Below are 25,972 nucleotides of genomic sequence, written 5' to 3'. Positions count from 1 at the left end.
GGGCGCCAGTGGCAAATTTGCCAATCTTGGTGTTCTCTGGCAAATGCCAAACGTCCTGCACGGTGTTGGGCTGTAAGCACAACCCCCACCTGTGGACATCGGGGCCTCATACCACCCTCATGGAGTCTGTTTCTGACCGTTTGAGCAGACACATGCACATTTGTGGCCTGCTGGAGGTCATTTTGCAGGGATCTGGCAGTGCTCCTCCTGCTCCTCCTTGCACAAAGGCGGAGGTAGCGGTCCTGCTGCTGGGTTGTTGCCCTCCTACGGCCTCCTCCACGTCTCCTGATGTACTGGCCTGTCTCCTGGTAGCGCCTCCATGCTCTGGACACTACGCTGACAGACACAGCAAACCTTGCCACAGCTCGCATTGATGTGCCATCCTGGATGAGCTGCACTACCTGAGCCACTTGTGTGGGTTGTAGACTCCGTCTCATGCTATCACTAGAGTGAAAGTACCGCCAGCATTCAAAAGTGACCAAAACATCAGCCAGGAAGCATAGGAACTGAGAAGTGGTCTGTGGTCACCACCTGCAGAACCACTCCTTTATTGGGGGTGTCTTGCTAATTGCCTATAATTTCCACCTGTTGTCTATTCCATTTGCACAACAGCATGTGAAATTGATTGTCAATCAGTGTTGCTTCCTAAGTGGACAGTTTGATTTCACAGAAGTGTGATTGACTTGGCGTTACATTGTGTTGTTTAAGTGTTCCCTTTATTTTTTTGAGCAGTGTAGTATTGGTCAAGCCATTTGAGATGTTATGCACATTGCAACTAATTTGTGCAAGTTTGTACAAAGGCAACAACAATTTCACACACTCAACTCCTAAATTAGAAAGTGTCTCTGAACGGAGGACAGACAAAATTCAAGTGCGGGGAAGGATGAACATACATTGCCAAAACATTTAATCCTTCAATCGAAATCATAAACAAATCCAGTGCATTAATTAAAAGCATGAAACCATAACAGCCACACCAGTAAGTTTCTTTGGACTATTTGCTTTTGGATAAATGAACACATGGGTCTATCTTTGATGTGAAAAGTACAAACAACAAATGTCTAAGAAAGACTAATAAATATGAGAAACTGACATAGTACATAAAGACACATGCTTGGTGTAGCGGAAGACGGTCTAAAAACAACATGGCTAAGGACAATTGAGGACCAGACTGAAAGACACCACAATGAAAAAGTAGAAAGACGCCACATTGAAAAAGTAGAAAGATGCCACTAACAAGCCTGGGGCAATCAGGCCAACGAGCTCCCAAACATACCCACCCCAACTGTCAAGTCATTCAGTAGTCACTCAGTGGAGTCTAATCGCAACATTGTCCAGAATGAATCTGAAGCCAGGCCATACACAACCACCGAAGGCCACGCCTTAAGCTGACCATACATCATACGATTATAAACTGAGATTTTGCCACAATTGGGATCCACTACAATCGCAGGTAAATCGTGATGTTGTAAACTCCAACCAAGATGTCGTAGGTCGCATAATGTGATTGGGTGAAATAAGTGCGATTGTGGGTTTACACTGTCCCGATCCGCAGTCTAGGTCCCAATTATATTTCTGCTCAAAACTTTCAGTCGTATCTTGCGTAGTGAGGGGGGTGCTACGATGTGACTTGCAACTTGTCCTCCGTTGCTCAGCTACAGCCACATAGTAGGAGGTGGCCATGACACATCTGGAAATAGCAGGACAGGGAGGGGTCTAGACATGTCGCAATGTGAGCAAACTGGTGTAATGTGAGCACACCTGTCGCAGACATCAGGGTGACAAGATTATGCAGACAATTTGCATAATGTGAGTGCGCCAACGACGTAAAGATTTGTATCGTTGTCTAATGTATGCCTAGCTTAGTCCTTCAAGTAGTTACTAAATTCAGACAACTTTAAGCCATGGATGAAACTGTGAAAAGAAGGCAATTTGATCATGTGAAGGCATGATGTTGACTATGACGTCTAAGGTCAGAAGTAACCTCGCCTGGTAACACAGTGCAATAAAGTGGGACTTGAAAAGTGTGTGGTTAAAATCGAGGAGAGAGGTCCTGTGGTCCCGTGTAGCTCGGTTGGTAGAGCATGGCACTTGCAATGCCAGGACTGGGGGTTCGAGTCCCACGGGGGACCAGTATGAACAAAAATATATACAAATGTATGCACCCAGTACTGTAAGTCGCTGTGGATAAGAATGTCTGCTAAATTAATTATATGTCGATGTAGAGCGAGTGAGCCGCTACAGCTGTATTACATGGGACATTGAAAAATATCCAAATAAAATGTTATCACATTGACCATATTACTTTTGGGAAAACCAGTTGATTCGGAGTTCGGGCATATAACTTTGATATGTGAAAACCATTTATAAGATGCATACTTTCAGATTTTCTGAACTTACTTCCTTGTTTAAATTAGTTGCGCTGCTCATGCTTTGAAGTCCACTATGTAGGGAGGAGGATCTAAATGGTTAGATGGTGATGGAAAGAGACCAGTCAATTAAAACCAGTGCTTGTTTCATCCACTCCTGCCATAGACTTCCAGTCAAGTCTCATTCTGAGGTGCTGTGAAACCAGACTGTTCGACAGAAGCAGAGCCGGCTGGTGGACGAGACTAGGCTAGAAGTGAATCAGCGAAAGAGAGAGATCTTTAAGGCTCAACGAATAATAGAGGTTACTAGCTAGCACCATATGCAACACCCTTACAATCCTTGACATTTATCCTAGGAATTTTAAGCAAATTCAACTGCTGATAATTCTTGGTTGTTGCATTTGGCACTAACCAGATCAGCATCTTGAGAAGATCCCCCTATTCCTCACCTTCTTGAACAGTATCCAACCAGTCCAGGTGTTTGATAAAATAAAACATCCCATGGGGGACTTGAACCTACGCCGCAAGTTGTGACAATTGTCAGGAACTAGACGCTCTACACTGAACTAGCTAGTTACTAACTTGCCGGTGGACTTCTGGTAAGGACGCTTTCGTGAAAATGTGCTGGATCACGTCCAACTATGTCAATGATTTGAATTGGCCGATACAGAATCTTTTTCAGGACTTAATGATGTGCTCAGCATCATAGCTAATTGTGTCAGGTTGGCCTATGAGAAACGCTAGCAGCTAGCCATTTTAGACTAAAGGTATAAACCTTGGGTCTAAGCAAAAGTTCATGAGTATGGCCCCTCAGGGTTCCCCTATCCCTATGTAGATGGGCTGTAGTCATTGGTGGAGAGGTCATGGTTAGGTCAGCGTTGGTGGTCAGACTAACGTTCAGGCCATGTTGGAGCGCAGGAAGATGAGTTTGTTCATCTCCTCAGTGGTGACCTGCTGTCTCCTCTTCATGGCCAGGCTCTGCTCACACACGCTCACACACTCGCTGCGGATGCCCACGGCAGGCACGGCCAGCAGCCACAGTGCTAGGCGTGCCAGTCTGGGGAAGCGGTCACCCACCGCGGTGCTCCAGTAGTGGAAGAGGTCTGGGGTGGTGCCCTGGAGGAGCGGTTCAGCCAGATACTGGAAAACCTCCTGTCTCACCTGGGTCTGGCTTTCATCTGACGATGCCTCCGATGACACGGCTACTACCCCTCTGGCGTTCACTCCGCTGCCGGGGACGTTCACTCGAAGCCGTTTGGGTGTTGAGGGTCCATCCACATCCTCACCTCCGGACCCCCCGCCGGTGGCTTGCCCCCCATCGTGGGGGTCTGTGGCCATCTCGCAGGCGCGGGCGATGATCTCCTCATGCTGGTAGGCTGGGACGGGACGCAGCTTCAGCTGAGGATCCAGGACCATGGCTACCTGGTGGGCTTTCTCCACCTTAAAGTTCTCCTTCAGGGCTTCCAGGAAGTAGTGGCAGAGCTTGCTGGCGGTCCCCACCTCCCCAGCCTTGGAGGTGAACAGTTTCTCCAGTCGCAGGTACACAGGTAGCACCTGCTGCAGGGTGGGCCTCCTCTGACTGCTGAGCTCCAGGGCGGCAAGGCGTAGAGGGGCCAGCAGGCAGGCCAGCGTCCCCAGCAGGTGTTTGTTGAGGCCCTGCAGCGTGGAAGCTGTGGCCTTACTCCTCCCATATGCCTCACATATCTGCTCAAAGTGGGCATGCACCTGAAGCAGGGCCTCAGCCGTGCGGTCCCAGCAGGGAGGGGTGGGGCTAGGCCTGGGGGGAGCGGAGGGGTTAGACGTGCCCTCATCCATGGTGGCACTGGTGGAGTCGTCACGTAACGAGAGGCTGGTGGAGGCAGCAATGTCACGGCAGGCAGCCAGCAGCTCAGTCAATTCGTGGAGCCCCCGCGCCTGCAGGCTGCGCTTCCCCAGCACCGCCTGGACCACTACACCTAGCGAGCACCCGGCGCATCGCAGACACACCCTCCCCCGCCCGCCTCCACCCAGCGGCGAGCCCCCCACCCCAGACACCCTCGGCTCAGTCACGTACACCGTGCGGATGTCCGACATGACGAACTCCGACAGCACGTTCTGGGTCCACTGGTGTACCTGCTCGGGTCCCTCCCTCAGGTCTGCCTCCTTGACACCTAGAACATAGCGCTTGAGCCTGGACCCCTCCACCTGGTAGGCTGTCAGCACTAGGCAGGCGTCAGGCCCCACTGTCTGGGAGTGGCAGGTGACGGCGATGCCCAGTGAGGTGTTGGAGCCCAGGGCGCAGGTCACCTTCACCTTGATCTGGTTGTACATGCGGGGAAGCTGGCGCAGGGCCAGTGAGCTCATGTTGCCCAGGGCTTCGCGGGTGGAGTAGGCACCGTGGCGGGCGCCCGTGTCCACCAGAGTCTGGGCCAGCTTCAGGAAGTCCTTACTGTTGAGCATGTTGAGCACGCCCAGGTCTGTACACATTACCCTGAGGAGACGCTCGGCCACCTGCTGCCTTTCCTTCTCCGGTAGTCCACCACTGTTTTCTGTGGATAGAGAGAGGCATAGGAGAGAAGCAGTGAGAGAGGAGGAGAGAGTGAAAGGAGAAATAGAAAAATAGATGGAAAATGAGGTAGAGGAGAACGGGTTTGAGTGTGTATTCATAGGCAGTGTGGCCTAAGTGTGTTCATTCATAAGCAGCATGACTATGACAGTGATGAATAGTAGCCTACTCACGGTTAGTGTAGTGGTTTCTCTGTGTAGGCTGGGGCTGAGCCTGTATCTGGACTTGAACTATTTGAGCTTGGGCCTGATGCTGGGGCTGGGGGGACCTCCACAGTTGGTCCTGTGAGGCTGGGCCCGGTGATGTCTTTGGAGACCCCCCTTTGGTGTGGTTCTCATTATCCGCTGGGGGGATAGAGGGTTAGCATTCTGTGATAGAGAAGGTCAACAGCTACTAGCTACAAGTTGGTTAATTGCTAATAATAACATGAGGTTGGCTAAAGGGTTAACTAATTGTTAATGGGCCAGCTAGCAACGAGCTACAATGGATTTAGCTAGAAGCTAATAACCAGAGGGTTGGCTATTGGCTACTAGCTCAAAAGTTAACAGATAGTTACATAGGGTTAGGAAACAACCACTAGCCTCTAATAGTGGCTACACATTATAAAACAACAGGGGTGAAATGGTTGTAACACAAAGAGCATACTCAATTTAATATGCAAAAAATGAAATAAAAAAATGCAAAAATCAAAGTGCAGATGAAAATATCCCTTCTCTCTCCTAGGAATTTGTATGTTTTAGCTTGGAGTGCTGTACAGCAGCTATTTCGGCCACCTAATTTGGCTGAGCTTTGTGCAAAGGAATAAACAATTCCAATAGTTGGAAATACAGTAGACAGTATCTGAAGTATTCAGCCATTACAACAGTACATTTCCACTTCTGCTGAAAGCCCCTCTCCAACCGATTTGACTGATAGTGTTACACATTAGTGTTACACTTGGGGTACAGCCAGTCTGGTGCTGTATCTATCCCTCGAGGTGCAGGTAACTCACCAGCGTGGGACTGCATGTGCTCCAGCAGGTTGTTGTAGAACTGGAACGGGATGCCACAGGCGCCACATGTGTAGGGTTCTAGAAACACAAGGCCCAGAAAAAAGGGTTCCCGTATTGTAACAAGAGCACATCCACTGTGGACCTGCCCAGTCTATCCCCTGAGTGGTCCAAGATCTAGGCCACTGTGACAAGATGTTTCATTTTAACACATATAAAACACATGTTAAACCTACTTAATATCATCTATCTATGCCATTGAAGAGTGATTGAGTCTTCCTACCTAGAGACTTGGTCTCTGCCACTGTCGCCTTGTCTTTGGGGTTTTGGGGGCTGTAGGCCCGGATTGTTGTGAAGCACTTTGTGACTAATGCATTTGCAAAAAGATGTAAATAAATAAACATAATTTGATTGCTTGCTTAATTGAATACCTTTTTCATGACATTTCCCAACTGGCTTGTTGTCAACAGTAACAGGTTATTGCTGAAGGGTGCAGAAGCATTATGGCCAGCTGAAGTAAAGTATAAGTCATCTGCTGCCACGACAACACTAAAAAAACAGTTATGCCAACCTAGTCTCTTCCAATTCACCATGGAGTAACCTGCCCAAATCCAAACCTTCACATCAACTACTACAGGGTCACAAACATTGACGAAATGGAGGTGCAAGTGTGACAAGCCCAAATTAACAGGGAGACTGATAAGAAATGACGAGTAAGAAAATATCAGTGGCAGTAGCTGCATCTCATTATGATCAAAATAAACAACACGGAGAGGGTGAAATGGTCACATTTGTGTTTTCAGGCAGGCAGCGAGAGAGGTGGACTCACTCTGTGATGCAGGGAACGAACCGGCCACCAGGGGGCTTGGAGTACCTGAGGGAGAGTGTGAGAAAGTGACATCACAGACACTGCATGGATTTTTTAGATAGGATTCCCTACTTGTCACCAATTTCAGAGTGTGCACTTGTTCTCCTCCCCTTGTGGAGTTAAAAGCATTCAATTGATGTATGCATTGGCTAGAGAATGTTACCCCATATTTCTAAGCCAATCAATTATTTTTTTATCCACAAGGGGGAGAAAATTAGTGTGTACTTCAGGGAGAGGGGTAGAGAATCAGGCCTCAATTTGAATGTGGTTATATGCTTGGACACTAAACCAACACTCACACTCCTGTCTGATTCACTCTCCATCTACCGCAGTGTTCTACCCAGGTCTCAGTAAGAACACATCTGTGCAGAAAGACATTCATAAAACACATAGGCACACAGCTTATGAGAAGTGCCTCAGTGCTTACCGCTTGAGTTCTGGGAACTGTTGGTGTCCACCAGGCTGGACTGGGTTTTGCGCTCCATTTTCCGACTAAAGGAACTGTCTGTGAAAGATGAACAATGTTTGAACTGACAAGGAAAAAGGAAAACCATGGCGCGCTCCCGAAACGTTTCCTACCTGGTGCGAAGAACCAGTTAGTCCACATACACAAAGGTGCAGTAGGTGCAGACCTACTGTATTTTTTGAGTAACTGACAACACATGGGTGAAAAGCAGGTGGATACATATCAAACAATAGTAGGGGATATTGACGCAATAGATGATTTCCGAAGCCTACACAATACTAATCCATAGCGAAACGACCACTATACTCTGTGCATTGAATTCATGTCCTTGGTATGATTCACTCCGTTTTCTTCACAATTTTTTAAAATAAAATTAATATTCACCCATAGCGTTTAAATATGGGTCCGAGTACGCCTCCCCACTCTCTCTTTTGACCCATATTTGTGCGCTAGGAGAGACTGCCAAGCTTTAAATAGCTCTCCATAGACAAACTGCTCAGTGGAGAGAGATAGGAACTGATCAGGTGAGCGATATGATAGATAAGAGGCGCGAAGGCAACGTTTTGGATCACAGCAGACAAAGCAGAGCCAAATCATCTTTGGCAGGAGATTGTAGCCTTGGTTTATGGCAGGGATGGGGACTACAATAAATGTAAACTTCTCATGAGGGGCAGCAGTGCCCCACCCAACCCACCAAATCATTTTAGCGCCCCCCCCTCTTAACAGCAGAGAGAAAAAAGTGAAAATGTTGGTTAGTTTAAATGCAAGTTCGCTGCCATTCTACACATTTTGCCATGGGGCGGAGAGGATTTTGCAATTGTACAACTAATTTCATGCAATTCTACTCATTCTGCCATGGGGCAAAGAGAAATGTTTGACATTTTTATATAAGACATCACAGTGAGAGTGGCTAATAAAATCAATGTGGGCCCCGGTAATTTGACCATGAATCCTACAAGTTTAGATACAGTGCCTTCAGAAAGTATTAATACCTTCTCCATGCTTAAAGAAATATTGAATGTCTGCTTTTTTTTTTACCCAGCTACCAATAGGTGGGGGTGAGGGGAATAGTTCCACGGGTTTACAGTGATGTCAAATGATGTTACAGCTAACGGTTTGTGGGGTTTGATTGAACCTACCCACGATTTGGGTAAATTTGCAAGTCTATTTGATGGTCTAAAAGTTTACATCTTTAAGTGGTATACATTATACTGTATTCGTTCACGCGCAGTGATTGCAAAAGTCTCAGTTGTGAGAGAGCTGCTTAAGCACAGATCCCAGGTCAGTTCTCCATACCTGTTTCTAATTTAGTGGCACTGTATTTGCTAACGTCCATGTTTCCATCCACACTTCCACGTGATCGAGGCGACTTCATATTATCAAAGGAGAAATCTGTGGGAAGAGAGTTCTGTCATTATCATCAAATAAATAGTGGTTCATTATTTTACATGAACCAATGATAACACAAGTGATTTGAGGACGCCGGTGAGTTTGATAGGTAAGAGAGGGAGGTTATAGACTACAACAGACGACTAGTCCCTTCTGTACACCTGTGAGATTACTTACTCATTGGTTGGTGAAGAGCCACATGCTCCTGGTATGGGTTGAAGTACTTGTACTGCTTCCCACAGAACTCACACTCGTAGCTTCCCGTTTCTGTGGGGGACAATGAGAAAAAGTGGATACATAAAATATCACATTTGCATGCGATAAATATATAAAATCACATTCTGCAATGGTAAGAGTAGCATCCTTGGTGGTTCACTGAAATGGTTTCCTTAATTTTCAATAGTTGGGACATTGATAGACATCTAAATAATATGTTATTACTGTCATAAATTATATGTATCCATCCTGAGAGCAAAATACATTGCAGGTATGAGGTAAAGAATGAGGTAAAGATTTAAATGAGGACAAAACTAAAAACATTGCCTTAATAACACATTGCAAAGTAGGATTTCAGATATATATATAAAAAAAAAAACTTTGAATATAAATAAAATATACAGTACCAGTCAAAAGTTGACACCTACTCATTCAAGGATTTCATAAAAAATACAAAAAAATTCTACATTGTAGAATAGTGAAGACATCAAAACTATGAATTAACACATGGAGTCATGTAGTAACCAAAAATAAAAAGTGTTAAATCAAAATATATTTTATATTTGAGATTCTTCAAAGTAGCCACCCTTTGCCTTGATGAGAGCTAGGCTCACTCTTGGCATTCTCTCAACCAGTTTCATGAGGTAGTCACCTGGAATGCATTTCAATTAACAGGTGTGCCTTGTTAAAAGTACATTTGTGGAATTTCTTTCCTTCTAAATGCGTTTTTTGAGCCAATCAGTTGTGTTGTGACATGGTATGGGTGGTATACAGAAGATAGCCCTATTTGGTAAAAGATCAAGTCCATATTATGGCAAGAACAGCTCAAATAAGGAAAGACAAAAACGACAGTCCATCGTTACTTTAAGACATGAAGGTCAGTCAATCCGGAAAATTAAGAACTTTGAAAGTTTCTTCAAGTGCAGTCGCAAAAACCATCAAGCGCCTATGATGAAACTGGCTCTCATGAGGACCGCCACAGGAAAGGAAGACCCAGCATTACCTTTGCTGCAGAGGATAAGTTCATTAGAGGTACCAGCCTAAAAGCGCAGCCCAAATAAATGTGTCAGAATTCAAGTAACAGACACATTAACTGTTCAGAGGAGACGGCGTGGATCAGGCCTTCATGGTCGAATTACTGCAAAGAAACCACTAATAAAAAGGACACGAAGAAGAGACATGCTTGGGCCAAGAAACACGAGCAATGGACATTAAACCGGTGGAAATCTGTCCTTTGGTCCGATGAGTCCAAATTTGAGATTTTTGGTTCCAACAGCCGTGTCTTTGTTAGACGCAGAGTAGGTGAACGGATGATCTCCACATGTGTGGTACCCACCGTGAAGCATGGAGGTGGTGGTGTGATGGTGCTTTGCTGGTGACACTGATTTATTTACAATTCAAGGCACATTTAACCAACATGCCTACCAAAGCATTCTGCAGCAATACACCATCCCATGTGGTTTGCACTTAGCGGGACTATCATTTGTTTTCAAAAAGGACTATGACCCAACACACCTCCAGGCTGTGTAAGGGCTATATGACCAAGAAGGAGAGTTATGGAGTGCTGCATCAGATGACCTGGCCTCCACAATCACCCAATCTCAAACCAATTGTGATGGTTTGGGATGAGTTGGACCGCAAAGTGAAGGAAAAACAGCAAACAAGTGCTCAGCATATGTGGGAACTCCTTCAAGACTGTTGGAAAATCATTCCAGGTGAAGCTGGATGAGAGAATGCCAAGAGTGTGCAAAGCTATTGTCAAAGCAAAGGGTGGCTACTTCGAAGAATCTAGAATTTGTTTAACACTTTTTTGGTTACTACATGATTCCATATGTGTTATTTCACAGTTGATGTCTTCACTATTACTCTACAATGTAGAAAATAGTAAAAATTAAGAAAAACCCTTGATTTTCAAAACCCTTGATTTCTAAAAACAGAAATAAGTCATTATAAATAACAACCTGGCTTTATCTACCAGTGTGAACGAGTGATAGCCCCTTTATATAAAGGGAGTTTCTGAAACAGAGTCCTTCTTTGCTGATGTGATGAAGAAATGGAATGAAAGTCCAGCGAGGATTTGTCAGTGAGTGACTCACTCATTCATGGCTTTGGATCAAAATACATAAGTACCAACATTCTTTCTGATAGTCTTTAATTTCGTCAAAACATTTATTATTAATCTGCTCATGTGTGTAATCTGCTCATGTGTGTGTTCAATTATTTGTGACATTGTGGTTACAATGAAGAATGTAAACAAAATAAATCCTATTCATTATGAATAATCAGATGCGTGTTGCAAGCTTTATTTTTCCTTATTTTTTTTGTACTGATTTTATATCAAGCACCCGCATCACTCTCCACCTCATGGCCTCAAACTGCACCATTTTGTTTCTCTCCGTCACCCACACCCACTTTAAAAACATTTGGATAATAGAGCATTTAAAAAGGCTGACATTGTTTGATTTTAATACTTCTGACAGCCAAAATTCTAACTCCACCCATAACTTTTGGATTTAACATTCCCAGAAGGCAGGGATTATTATAACCTACTGCCGGCCTAAAACCTATGGGTTTAACCTTCTGAATTATTGATTATATTGAAGATAGTAGCCACTTAATAAGTTCTGGGATTATTATTATGATGATTATTATTATTATTCCTGCATTATAATTATATATAAAACCCCTTAGAAATGTAAAACCTTTGAGAATATCTAACTCAATATCACATACCAGATTTGCCCTAATGAAAAATGTTTCTTAGATATTCATTTAGAAACCTCCAATCCTCAATTTAATTAGATCTACAGGGACATTTTATTGATCTGCAAGTATTTTCATTTAGAAGCCGCCTCATAATGAGTTCCGAGAACTGTGTCATACCAATTATTATTGGATTATTCACCATGGCAACCACTTGTTAGTATAAAATTGAAAATGATGTGCGTTAACCTTTTTATCAAATTCCATTATATATTTGTACCACTGTAGATGCTGTGTTTTTATTTACAGTAGTGATGGACAGCTGGAGGCATTTTGTTTTTCACAAGCGTAGCAGGCTGTGAATTCCGCAAACAATGATTCCATGATGGGCTATTAGCAGGACAATAGACTTCATCATTTTACAAAAGGATAGTCTAATAGCTCAGCTAGGTGTGAAAAAAAAAAATCCCCAACTTGAAATGTATTAAGTACTCTAAAGTTTTACATTTCTAAAGCCAAACCTTATGCAACCACAAAATGTTGGATAAAGCATATACTGTACTGTATTTGTTCATCAACATCTTCATGCTTTTGTTAACAAAATTATAAAAATACTCTTTCAAAATGCAGCTGTTTATTTCAACTATCAGCAGGACAATAGGGAATAAATGTCACTGAATAGCGCCATATTTTCATAACGGAAACACTTAGGCCTACATCGGCTACAATAAGAAAGGTTTTTTCATGGAATAGAAACACCATAATATTAATCAAATGATTTAAGCTACAAAAAAGAGAAATTCTCTGAGGGTAGCGATACGGGCTACAGCTGATGCATTGGCGGAGAGCCAGGTGGCATTGCCGGAGAGCCAGGCGGAGAATTACACGATGGGCGAGGAACAAAATTTAGTCACAATCCATTCCAGGCACACCTGTGAGCTCTCAGCAGGACAATAGACTCTTGCCGAGTTTAGAGACTTTAAATGTACAGTATTAACTTCTTATGGCTGAAGGGGCAGTATTGAGTAGCTTGGATGAAAGGTGCCCATTGTAAACGGCCAGCTCCTCAGTCTCAGTTGCTAATATATGCATATTATTATTAGTATTGGATAGAAGACACTCTAAAGTTTCTAAAACGGTTTGAATTAAGTCTGTGAGATTAACAGAACTCATATTGGCAGGCAAAATCCTGAGTTGAAATCAAAACAGGAAGTCAGAAATCTGAGCCTGTTTGTATTCACCAGAGTCCCTAAAGAAATCCCCTTGAGTTATGAATGATTGTGCACTGCCTAGGGGTTCCATGAGAGGTCAACCGTCAATAGAAATTATAATGAGACTTCTATGATGTTGTGGGAGAGAATGATGGCAGAATCAGTCAGGTGTCCATCAAGCAGCCATTTTCTGATCATGCTTTTTCCTCGTGGAAGTCACTTGCGTTCCATTGCTCACGAAGACAAGAAGGAATACTCCGGTTGGAACTTTATTGAAGCTATATGTTAAAAACATCCTAATGATTGATTGTGTACTTAGTTTGAAATGTTTCTTCGACCGGTAATATCACTTTTTGAAGTTTTTGTCCGATATAACGCTGAGCAGAATTAGCGTTTGGATATGTAAACCAGACGCGCTAACAAAAGAACGTATTTGGACATAAATAACGGATTTTTTCGAACAAAACAAACATTTATTGTGGACCTGGGATTCCTGGTGTGCTTTCTGATGTAGATCATCAAAGGTAAGGGAAAATGTATCATATATTTTCTTGTTTATGTTGACGCCATCTTTGCGGCTGTGGTGTTTTGCTTTTGAGCGCCGTCTCAGATTATAGCATGGGTTTCTTTTTCCGTAAAGTTTTTTTGTAATCTGACACAGCGGTTGCATTACGGAGAGGTATATCTATAATTCCATGTGTATAACTTGTATTATCATCTATATTTATGAGTATTTCTGTTGAAACGATGTGGCTATGCAAAGTCACTTGATGTTTTTGCAACTAGTGAATCTAACGCCTCAATGTAAACTCAGATTTTTTTATATAAATATGAACTTAATCAAACAAAACATGCATGTATTGTGTAACATGAAGTCCTATGAGTGTCATCTGATGAAAATAATCGAAGGTTAGTGATTAATTTTATCTCTATTCTGGTTTTTGTGAAAGCTATCTTTAGCTGGAAAAAATGGCTGTGATTATTGTGGTTTTGTGGTGACCTAACATAATCGTTTGTAGTGCTTTCGCTGAAAATTAAATCTCATTTTAATTATGAGATTTGTTTTTTGAATTTGGCGCCCTGCACTTCGACTGGCTGTTGTCATATCGATCCCGTTAACGGGACTGCAGCCATAAGAAGTTAATGAATGTTTGCGAGGCATGTCAATTCTCCCATCTCTTTTGCATAGCCCACCAAATGCACTGTTTTCTAACCACATCTGGATGGTTCCATAACAAATTACTATGGGAATAAATCACTGAATGACAGAGCATGGGGACTGGTCTTTAAAAATCTGATTTTTATGTGGAAATGTACAGATTATTTTGCTCTTCACTCGCAGTCACTTAATAGCCTAGGCCTACTCCGACCGGTCACGTTGTACAGCACCATATTTCCCTAACTGAAACCCTTAATTAAATCACTTTAGCTGTGATTGTAAAATTAAATCAAGGCTCCCTTTGTTATTTAGTTTTATAACTAAAATGCTTGACTGTATTTAAAGACATGGACGACTTGTATGCTGTGTCATGACATGCACAAATGAATGATTGATTTACTGTATATTTAAGTAGGCCTTGCTGCAAATAAGTTACGCTAAAACAGCTACAGTAAGAAATGCATTTGTTTTTCTTGGAATAGAAAAACCATAATATTCATCAAATTATCAAATAAAAAAATCTATCCCATATTGTCTGTGCTATTCAAGGCTCCCTTTGACTCTTAGGCCACCAACTCCAAGTCATTTCAATAACTTAGCGTCTCAAAGATGCCCTCTGGTGGTCAAACTAGCACTAACTACCATTAATGGCAACAATGGCTGACACTTAAATAACATGCCATAAAATTTTGCAGCAGCCTGCAAGCAGTACGCCAACTTTTATAGGAAGAACCACTGTGTGTGTGTGTGTGTGTTATATATCTCACACACAACCTTTCAAAGTTTGGGGTCACCTAGAAATGTCCTTGTTTTTGAAAAGCCAATTTTTTTGCCCATTAAAATAGCATCAAATTGATCAGAAATACAGTGTAGACATTGTTAATGTTGTAAATGACTATTGTAGCTGGAATATCTATAGGCGTACATAGGCCCATTATCAGCCCATTATCAGCAACCATCACTCCTGTGTCCTAATGGCAAGTTGTGTTAGCTAATCCAAGTTTATCATTTTAAAAAAGGCTAATTGATCATTAGAAAACCCTTTTGCAATTATTTTAGCACAGCTGAAAACTGTTGTTCTGATTAAAGAAGCAATAAAACTGACCTTCTTTAAACTAGTTGAGTATCTGGAGCATCAGCATTTGTGGGTTCGATTACAGGCTCAAAATGGCCAGAAAAAATAATTTTCTTCTGAAACTCGTCAGTCTATTCTTGTTCTGAGAAATGAAAGCTATTCCATGTGAGAAATTGCCAAGAAACTGAAGAGCTCGTACAACGCTGTGTACTACTCCCTTCACAGAACAGCGCAAACTGGCTCTAACCAGAATAGAGAGTGGGAAGCCCCGGTGCACAACTGAGCAAGAAGACAAGTACATTAGAGTGTCTAGTTTGAGAAACAGACGCCTCACAAGTCCTCAAGTGGCAGCTTCATTAAATAGTATCCGCAAAACACCAGTCTCAATGTCAACAGTGAAGAGGCGACTCCGGGATGCTGGACTTCTAGGCAGAGTTGCAAAGAAAAAGCCATATCTCAGACTGGCCAATAATAAGAAAAGATTAAGATGGGCAAAAAGGACACAGACACTGGACATTGGAAAAAAGTGTTATGGGCAGACAAATCTAAGTTTGAGGTGTTCGGATCACAAAGAAGAACATTCGTGATACGCAGAAATTAATGAAGATGCTGAAGGAGCGCTTGACACCATCTGTCAAGCATGGTGGAGGCAATGTGATAGTCTGGGGATGCTTTGGTGGTGGTAAAATGGGAGATTTGTACAGGGTAAAAGGGATCTTGAAGAAGGAAGGCTATCACGCCATACCAAGTGGACAGCACTTAATTGCAGCCAATTTCCTCCTAAAACAGGACAATGACCCAAAGCACAGCTCTAAACTATGCAAGAACTATTTAGGAAAGAAGCAGTCAGCTGCTATTCTGTCTATAATGGAGTGGCCAGCACAGTCACCGGATCTCAACCCTATTGAGCTGTTGTGGGAGCAGCTTGACCGTATGGTACGTAAGTGCCCATCAAGCCAATCCAACTTGTGGGAGGTGCTTCATGAAGCATGGGGTGAAATCTCTTCAGATTAGAATGCCAAAGGTTTACATGTCTGTAATTGCTGCAAATTAACGATTCTTTGATGACACAATTCACATTTCAATTAAAAATCATTATTTATAACCTTGTCAACGTCTTGACTATATTTCCTATTCATTTTGCAACTCATTTCATGTATGTTTTCATGGAAAACAAGGACATTTCTAAGTGACCCCAAACTGTTGAATAGTAGTGTATATAAAGCAAAGTCTGATGTGCCTAATCGCAAACCCCTAATCTGCCAAGCAACAGTAGACCAGCATACAGTGCAGCCTTACTTGGTCCTACTTTCTGAAAGGGTTCCACTGGCTCCTCCTCCTTGACGTCTTCCACAGGTCCTAGAACAACCTGCTCGTAAGGGTCTGGGGTGAAAGGGGGGGGCGACAAAGATATATGGAGAGAAAGAGGTCAAGTTAATTGACAGAGGTTACTTTATTTAAAGCAGCAGTAACCATGATAGTGGAAGTTAATGAAATCTGTTTTTTTAGGGCAACAATGATACTTATGCTTACATGCTGACCACATCGCATGCGCGAGCGTTACAAAATAAATGTACACATACATGTTATTCAATCATGGCGCCAACAAGCGTCAGCGTTGCCAGGCGCTAAAATAGAAGTCATTTGTGATGCAGAAGGCGATGCAAGTCCTGCCTCTCCCACTCCTTATTGGCTTTTGGAAGCATATACCCACGTGCCATCTCCTCATTGGTTATACCCACGTGGGTGATTGATAGATGAACTTGAGGTCGGTTGTGGTAATGCACCTTATTATGAAAGTTGCCAATCGTCATATAAAGTCCAAAGAAGAAAAAGCCTGGAAGGAGGAACGATGACTAGAAACGATTCGGCTGACTGTTTTATGTGTGGATTAACTGTCGGAGTAGAGGACCTTGTGCATTTCAGGTAAAATAACTCAATGTTTATATCCCAGGACAAATTAGCTAGCAACAACAATGCTAGCTAGCTAAATAGGACAAATTAGCTAGCAACTGCAAGATAGCTAGCTAAATTGCCATAAAAGTTCAATGCTTTTCAACCTGTCTCCAAATTAATATAATTCGTTCAGAGTTTATTTTGCTATTTCAACCTGCGTGTTGTGATTGTGTTTGTTGTGGGGGGGACAAAATCAATTTGCGGACGCGCGCGTCCGGTATGGTATACAGTACATTTCCACAACATGATAATTTGGATAGCCACGTTAGCTTCGCCATCAGGTAGGTGCTAGGAAGCAGGCTAGGCAGTGCTAGGTATTAACAGCCAATCCACTAGGGTCTGGAAAACCTTCAAATTAGTGTATTTGTCTTTTTCAGCAATACCCGTTGCAGACAGGTGTATAAAATCGAGCACAGCCATGCAATCTCCATAGACAAACATTGGCAGTAGAATGGCCTTACTGAAGAGCTCAGTCACTTTCAACATGGCACCTACATAGGATGCCACTTTTCCAACAAGTCGGGTTGTCAAATTTCTGCCCCGCTAGAGCTGCCCCGGTCAACTGTAAGGGGCGACAGGTAGCCTAGTGGTTAGAGCATTGGGCCAGTAACCGAAAGGTTGCTGGATCGAATCCCCAAGCTGACAAGGAAAAATCAGTCGTTCTGCCCCTGAACAAGGCAGTTAACCGACTGTTCCCCAGTAGGCTGTCAATGTAAATAAGAATTTGTTCTTAGTGAAATAAAGGTAAAAGACGAAAAAAAAGCTGCAACACTCACGACCGAGTTCCAAACTGCCTCTGGAAGCAATGTCAGCACAAGAACTGTTCGTCAGGACCTTCATGAAATGGGTTTCCATGGACAAGCAGCCGCACACAAGCCTAAGATCACCATACCAAGCGTCGGCTGTAGTGGTGTAAAGCTTTCCGCCATGGGACTCTGGGGCAGTGGAAACGCGTTCTCTGGATTGACGAATCACGCTTCACCATCTGGCAGTCCGACGGACAAATCTGGGTTTGGCAGATGCCAGGAGAACGCTACCTACCCCAACACATAGTGCCAACTGTAAAGTTTAGTGATGGAGGAATAATGGTCTGGGGCTGCTTTTCCCCCCATACCTTAGTTCCATTGAAGGAACATCTTAACGGTTCAGCATACAATGACATTCGAGACGATTCTGTGCTTCCAACTTTGTGGAAGGCTCTTTCCTGTTTCAGCATCAGAATGCATTTACAAAGCGAGGTCCATACAGTAATGGTTTGTCGATATCGGTGTGGAAGAACATGACTGGCCTCCAAAGAGCTGACCTCAACCCCATCGAACACCTTTGGGATTAATTGGAACGCCGACTGCAGTGCCAGGTCTAAGGCAGAACAAGCTACCATTCGAATCCAAACAGACAAAGAATAGAAAAGGCCTAGTAGGAATGCAATAATGGAGAGTAAATGAGAAGAGGGTAGGTAGTCAGTTACCGTCCACAGCGTGCAGGTCGCGGTGCTCCTGGAAGCAGCTGTAGTATTTGTACTTCTTCCCGCAGATGTCACAGGAGTAGCGGAAGCTATCTGCATTCGGATACACAGAGATCGCATTGTCTGGTCTGTGGCACACTGGCATTCAATGACATCCCACTGGTCATAGCCTAGCGCACAGCACCGATTTGTTTCATATCATTCAATAAGGTATAAAACCAGTGGATGGTTTGCTGTGTTATGGGTCCATCGACTTTGCTTGTGTGTAGTGTTGGCATGTTGTACAGGAAGAATATGAATTATTGTTTTTAGATGTGACCTATTCTCTTACTAGGGATGGAATCAACACAGTTGAGTATTGCAGTATTTTTGACAACATAGAGTCCATGACTCAAAGTACAGATTCTCAAAAATGTTTAAATTGCCAGGTAGTTAACACTAGTTGGCTGTACCTGCACTAAGACTTCGGTATTTCTCATTTTATAGCTTAGACTCACTCAATCTTCTTTAAAAAAATATATGGCGAGAGAAAATGCTTTCAGCACTTTTATTTCCATGACTCCCAGCATGTATTATTGCTCTCTCTTGTACCTGATAAATTGTGATATGATAGGTATTGCCATTCTGTATGTATCGGCATATGTATTGGGATAATGTTGTATCAGGAGATCTCTTGCAATTCCCAGCCCTATGTCTTATTGGAAAAACTATTAAGATGGTGTTGTGGATAGGGCTGGATGATATGGCCTAAAAATCATATTTTTTCACCCCCCCCCCCCCCCCCCCCCCCAAACTTATGGGCGATTCACAATACATATGTTGATTTTTTTGTAATGTTCTCTAAATAAGCTTCACTGTACAATTAAAAGGTCAAATACACTGCATTTCAAAACAGTCAGGAATAATCTATTGAATTCAGGGCTTGTGACATTATATAGGGTAAGTATAAGCCTTCCACAACCATAAGACCCACTCATAATATATTTTTTATCATAATACAGTAGGTTAACCTGTTTTTTTTGCAATAATCACTGATCTGCCTTTCAAGTCGGTCTACGAAAATGACCTTTTGTTACAAATTCAACCAGAAACATGCATAGTGCACATTCACTAATAATGACTAACTTTTTATAGAAGGCCTTATAAAAAATTAGCACAGGTCTCAAACAATCTTTCAAGCACAAGCCCACGAGCTAGTGAGTAGCCAGCTAACCTTTATATTTCAAGTTTAGCCAACTTGGATCTATTTGCACACACTTCTGTCCGTCTCCAACTGTTTGAACTGCATGCTGGCCTGTCCACTTTGTTCAGATGTTGAAATCAAGTGGCTTAGCTACCTTATTTCTCAGAATGAGAATGAGTTGCCAACTCCTTATAAAGTGTTTTATGCTTATTGCTCATTTATAAAAACAGACTAGACAGCTAATATAAGAATCGTTTACTAAAATGCTGCTAGCGGTACATGGTACAGCAATGGGCACCAGACAAACTGAGCATTGATTTTCCAGAATCAATGTTCATTGATACTGTTTTAGTAGTGTCTGCTCTGCGAGCAATTTAAGGAGTTGAGACCCAATAAAAAGGGTATGGTTTGAAAAGGTAACTTATCTATTACAGTAAAATAATGTCTCTGTGTTTGTGTCCATGTGACCCATTCAGTTGGACCAAACCTCTAATAGTGAGCTGAAACAGCTTGTCAGAGGTGAAGAAGTGATCTCTCAACTTTGTTGTGAGTGGAAGGGGCTTGTTGTGTGTGTGTGTGTGAGGAAGAGGTTTCACTCTCGCCAAAATCTGTCCAAAACAAGCCCAATGCGTTTATTTTGGACGTAAGCTTGTCGCCTGCCTTCCCACCTTTGGGACAATGACTCCCATTGTTAGGGCAGAGACATGAGCATCTCATCATTATATATAGATCTCTGGTGTAAATCAGAGGATGAAGGCGCAAACAGTAAAGGCCTTCCCGAAATGGACCTGGTGCTTTTTCACCCGGACCCGATATGCATAAATCCATTTTTCAATATTTTGAGCGTTTATATAATTTTGTTGATTTTCAGGGGGTGCTGCAGCACCCTCAACACCCCTACGGCGATTGACAATGCTGATGGCAAAGCAACACAACACTTATAGTGGAGCTGAAGTGTAAGGGACAATGAAGTTGTCAGTCATACTTTGTCAGTAAGGCTTAACTTCTTATGGCTGCAGGGGCAGTATTGAGTAGCTTGGATGAAAGGTGCACAGAGGTGCCCATAGTAAACGGCCTGCTCCTGAGTCCTAGTTGCTAATATATGCATAGTATTATTCGTATTGGATAGAAAACACTCTGACGTTTCTAAAACTGTTTGAATTATGTCTGTGAGTATAACAGAACTCATATGGCAGGCAAAAACCTGAGAAGTTCCACTTCCTGTTTGAATTGTTTCTGAGGTGGCAGTTTTTCAACCAAGCTCTCATTGAAATTACAACGAGATATTGATGAGTTTTCACTTCCTACGGCTTCCACTAGATGTCAACAGTCAATAGGACTTTGTCTGATGACTCTAATGTGAAGGGGGGCCGAAGGAGACAGGAATGAGTAATCACTGCCACGAGCTGACCATGCTTTCACCATGCGCCTTCACATGAGGAGGACCTCCGTTCTACCGCTCTTCTGAAGTCAATCTAATTCTCCGGTTGGAACGTTATTCAAGATGTATGTTAACAACATTCTAAAGATTGATTCAGTACATCGTTTGACATGTTTCTACTGACTGTTACGGAACTTTTGGACATTTCGTCACGTTATAGTGGATGCTCTTTGTGACTTTTGAATTGTTTACCAAATGCGCTAACCAAAGTAGCTAATTGGACATAAATAACGGACATTATCGAACAAATCAAGCATTTATTGTGGACCTGGGATTCATAGGACTGCATTCTGATGAAGTTCATCAAAGGTAAGGAAAAATGTATCATGCATTTTCTGGTTTCTGTTGACCCCAACATGGCGGCTAATTTGGCTATTGTTCTGAGCTCAGTCTCAGATTATTGCATGATTTGCTTTTCCCGTAAAGTTTTTTTGAAATTTGACACAGCGGTTGCATTAAGGAGCAGTATATCTATAATTCCATGTGTATAACTTATCTACATTTATGATGAGTATTTCTGTTGAAACGATGTGGCTATGCAAAATCACTTGATGTTTTTGGTGAATGTAGTGAACTAGTGAATGTAACGCGCCAATGTAAACTCAGATTTTTTGTTATAAATATGAACTTTATCAAACAAAACATGCATGTATTGTGTAACATGAAGTCCTATGAGTGTCATCTGATGAAGATAATCAAAGGTTAGTGATTAATTTTATCTCTATTTCTGCTTTTTGTGAAAGCTATCTTTCGCTGGAAAAATGGCTGTGGTTTGGTGGTGACCTAACATAATCGTTTGTAGTGCTTTCGCTGAAAAGCATATTTGAAATCGGACTCGTTGGTGGGATTAACAACAAGATTACCTTTAAAATAATATAAGACACATGTATGTTTGAGGAATTTTAATTATAAGATTTCTGTTGTTTGAATTTGGCGCCCTGCACTTTGACTGGCTGCTGTCATATCGATCCCGGTAGCGGGATGCAGCCATAAGAAGTGAAGCATCTGGAATCTGCTTTGTGGCTGCCTTAACATACAGCTGAAATTTTGTCCCAAAGCGAACCCTTAATTCACGTTGACTTTAGTGTCCCTTCCATTTTGTATGTGCATTAGCAACTCACAACAAAAAAAAGAAACCTAGCCAAGTGATCACAGCTCTTCTCCCTACATTCTCTTTTCCAACACTTACGAGTCTCATTCAATTTCGATCCGACCGCTACATTCCTTGCCAAATCACGACAGATTTATCAGTCTAGGGACATACTTTGTTTCATGTTTAACAAAAGCCTGTCCACCAAGTAGAAGCTCACAAATCAAATACAAGGCAAATATATGCCAAATGCAGGTATCTACTGGTTAAAAATGGAAGGATTTTAGCTTTCTAATGCTTTTAAACTGTATGTCTCAACTCCCATTATAAAAAGGGAATAACACAGTGTTGAAACAGGAGTAAACGGTGAAGTGTTTTTGATGAGAAAGACACACCTGTTTCAGTAGTGAGTCGCGGCTCAAATGGCACTTGCAGTCCTTCAATTAGCAAATTACCTCGCAACTCAAGTAGGCCAATGACAGTGGCTGCATTCAACTATAATCATTTCTGTAATTAACACTTTTTTTCCAACTGTTAATGACAATGTGCTTATATAATTTTAAAGATGCATATCCCCTCTTACTAACCTTACAGCAATTGTTGCGTTAGGTAGTAAGGCTGGGCGGTTTGCAGATTTTCAATTCATCATACTGTCCTTCTCGCATACCGGGATATACATAATTACCGGCTTAGTATACAAAGGGGCACCAAAAGGAAAAAAACAAACATTGGGTGTCTATTACCAGAATGCTACCAAAATTAGCTACCAAGTAAGAGCAAATTTCAATAGAGGCTGCTAGCTAAATATTCTAACAAGCGCAAACGAAAACAAAGAAATTGAAAAGACCGATACTACAGCTCATGAAGTTATACATACACACACATGTATATGCATACATAAACTCAGCAAAAAAAGAAACGTCCTTTCACTGTCAACTGCGTTAATTTTCAGCAAACTTAACATGTGTAAATATTTGTATGAACATAAGAGTCAACAACTGAGACAAATTGAACAAATTCCACAGACATGTGACTAACAGAAATGGAATAATGTGTCTCTGAACAAGAGGGGGGGGAGGTCAAAATCAAAAGTAACAGTCAGTATCTGGTGTGGCCACCAGCTGCATTAAGTACTGCAGTGAATCTCCTCCTCATGGACTGCACCAGATTTCCCAGTTCTTGCTGGGAGATGTTACTCCACTCTTCCACCAAGGCACCTGCAAGTTCCCGGACATTTCTGGGGGGAAATGGCCCTAGCCCTCACCCTCTGATCCAACAGGTCCCAGACGTGCTCAATGGGACTGAGATCCCGGCTCTTCGCTGGCCATGGCAGAACACCGACTTTGCTGTCTTGCAGGAAATCAGCCATACTGCTTGTTCTGTGCGTGATGGCATTGTCATGCTGGAGGGTCATGTCAGGATGAGCCTGCAGGAAGGGTACCACATGAGGGAGGATTTCTTCCCTGTAACGCACAGAGTTGAGATTGCCTGCAATGACAACAAGTTCAGTCCCATGATGCTGTGACACACCACGCCAGACCATGACGGACCCTCCACCTCCAAATCGATAATGCTCCAGAGTACAGGCATCGGAGTAAAGCTCATTCCTTCGACGATAAACGTGAATCCGACCATCACCCCTGGTGAGACAAAACCACGACTCATCAGTGAAGAGCACTTTTTTCCAGTCCTGTCTGGTCCAGCGACGGTAGGTTTATGCCCATAGGCAACGTTGTTGCCGGTGATGTAAGGCAGGTCCTCACCAGACAACAGGCCTACAAGCCCTCAGTCCAGCATCTCTCAGCCTACTGCGGACAGTCTGAGCACCGATGGAGGGATTGTGCGTTCCTGGTGTATCTCGGACAGTTAGCCATCCTGTATCTGTCCCGCAGGTGTGATGATCAGATGTACCGATCCTGTGCAGGTGTTGTTACACGTGGTCTTCCACTGCGAGGACGATCAGCTGTCCGTCCGTTCTCCCTGTAGCGCTGTCTTAGGTATCTCACAGTACAGACATTGCAATTTATTGCCCTGGCCACATCTGTAGTCCTCATGCCTCCTTGCAGCATGCCTAAGGCACATTCACGCAAATGAGCAGGGACCCTGGGCATCTTTCTTTTGGTATTTTTCAGAGTCAGTAGAAAGGCCTCTTTAGTTTCCTAAGTTTTCATAACTGTGACCTTAATTGCCTACAGTCTGTAAGCTGTTAGTGTCTTAATGACCATTCCACGGGTGCATGTTCATTGAACAAGCATGGGAAACAGTGCTTAAACCCTTTACAATGAAGATCTGTGAAGTGATTTGGATTTTTACGAATTATCTTTGAAAGATAGGGTCCTGGAAAAAGTGACGTTTCTTTTTTTTGCTGAGTTTACATACATACATGAGCTACCAAATGTCATTTTTGGTGAGTTCGGACATTTGCAAGCGAACGTGAACGAGGCGTTATGCAAATAAACAAAGTTTAGACACATGCTTGTCTGAAGGAAGAACAGTACTGTCTCTGGAGCAGCATGTGTAGGCTACATGCCGTGTCTGTGTGGAGTCTGGAATCGCTAGGACAGCGTTTCCCGAACTCGGTCCTGGGGACCGTTTTTGTCCTAGCACTACACAACTGATTCAAATAATCAAAGCTTGCTGATTAGTTGATTATTTAAAAATCACTTGTGTAGTGCAAGGGCAAAAACCAAAATGTTTGGGGAATGCTGTGCTCAGGCAATGGGCCTGCCTGTTCTGAGAAGAGGGGGGAGGAGCAGACTGAGGGGGTTGAGAACAGAGAGGAAAAGAAATCAAGAGAGGCAGCTGTACAAATAACTCATCTAAAGGGCTTTGACTTCTAAAACACAGCAGAAAGCTAAGACAATATGATGCACAATCACATTATTTCAGCCACTTACTCAGATAATTAACTAGCAAGTTAAACTTAGGGGTGGTGTTAATGCAGAATTTTGCATTTTTCACAAAATCAAAAAAGAAAAGAAAAAAGACCAACCAAGAAATATCTTGCTGCGTTTTGTAAAAGCAGATGTAAAATGCTTCTTATTGTAATTTCTACTCGGAATCAGACTCAATTCATGCTTCAGTTGCACTTCTAAACTCACGAATGCGCATTCTATCAGCAGACAGCACTGACTGATGTGTAGCTACTTTTCTAGGTTTAACCAGCCTACTTTTCGCCGGTAAAATGCAAGATTAACTTTAAGGAAATGTAGCTGGCTACATTCTTTCTATGATAAACAAGACCTTGCTAATTCATTAAGAATTTACGTGTGGCTGCCAGCCAAATAGCGTTGCACTTTATTGTCATCGGATGAAAATGATGCTATTTTTTGCCGAATGTGTTGCACTAATGTATTTTCTTTGAAGAAAAACTATAGTTGCACGTCCCTGATCACTCTATTAATAAAAAAAAAATATATATATATAAAAAAAAAATAGAAACACTACACAGCTGGACACACCTGCTCCTGCTTTCTCCCATTGTGCTATTTACAAACACACACGTGACTGGCTCAACTGTTCTGGGGAACTACAGTAAGCTTCATAATGTAAAATAATGTGACAGGTAAAATGAAAAACGCACCCTTTTTTGGGGGTTAAATGAACGCAATCTACTTTCTCATAGTGTATGTACAAGTTGACTGCAGGTATTAACTTAAATTAGCTAAAAATATTAAAATCTACTGAAAAACTTTGAAGAAATTGTTTTAACGGTGTAGAAAAACATACCCATGGCTATTTCCAAATATCTCGGTATACCGCCCAAGCCTATTAGGTAGGCCTACTTGTTATTTTTTCCCATTTGTGAGGATGGTGTACCTTTTTGATAACTGCACTGTGATTAACAT

The 25,972-nt window shown here is 42.5% G+C and overlaps 1 protein-coding gene across 1 annotated transcript in view; it reads right to left on the bottom strand.

Moving 5' to 3' along the window:
* Nucleotides 1-644: 644 nt before the first annotated feature.
* Nucleotides 645-25,972, bottom strand: part of LOC120025552 (zinc finger protein 618-like) — a 38,488-nt gene continuing 13,160 nt past the window's right edge. The window contains exons 6-14 of the mRNA XM_038970111.1: nucleotides 18,414-18,503; nucleotides 16,289-16,372; nucleotides 8,803-8,892; nucleotides 8,533-8,628; nucleotides 7,198-7,275; nucleotides 6,732-6,776; nucleotides 5,906-5,983; nucleotides 5,088-5,258; nucleotides 645-4,897 (exon numbers count right to left, since the gene is read on the bottom strand). Coding sequence (XP_038826039.1) covers nucleotides 3,267-4,897; nucleotides 5,088-5,258; nucleotides 5,906-5,983; nucleotides 6,732-6,776; nucleotides 7,198-7,275; nucleotides 8,533-8,628; nucleotides 8,803-8,892; nucleotides 16,289-16,372; nucleotides 18,414-18,503 — 2,363 coding nt within the window. The 3' untranslated portion in view covers nucleotides 645-3,266. The remainder of the gene's footprint in view (nucleotides 4,898-5,087; nucleotides 5,259-5,905; nucleotides 5,984-6,731; nucleotides 6,777-7,197; nucleotides 7,276-8,532; nucleotides 8,629-8,802; nucleotides 8,893-16,288; nucleotides 16,373-18,413; nucleotides 18,504-25,972) is intronic.

The sequence above is a fragment of the Salvelinus namaycush genome, chromosome 31 (assembly GCF_016432855.1).
Source record: "Salvelinus namaycush isolate Seneca chromosome 31, SaNama_1.0, whole genome shotgun sequence".
In the NCBI taxonomy this organism is placed as follows: domain Eukaryota; kingdom Metazoa; phylum Chordata; class Actinopteri; order Salmoniformes; family Salmonidae; genus Salvelinus; species Salvelinus namaycush.
This window is presented reverse-complemented; position numbering and strand designations above follow the sequence as displayed.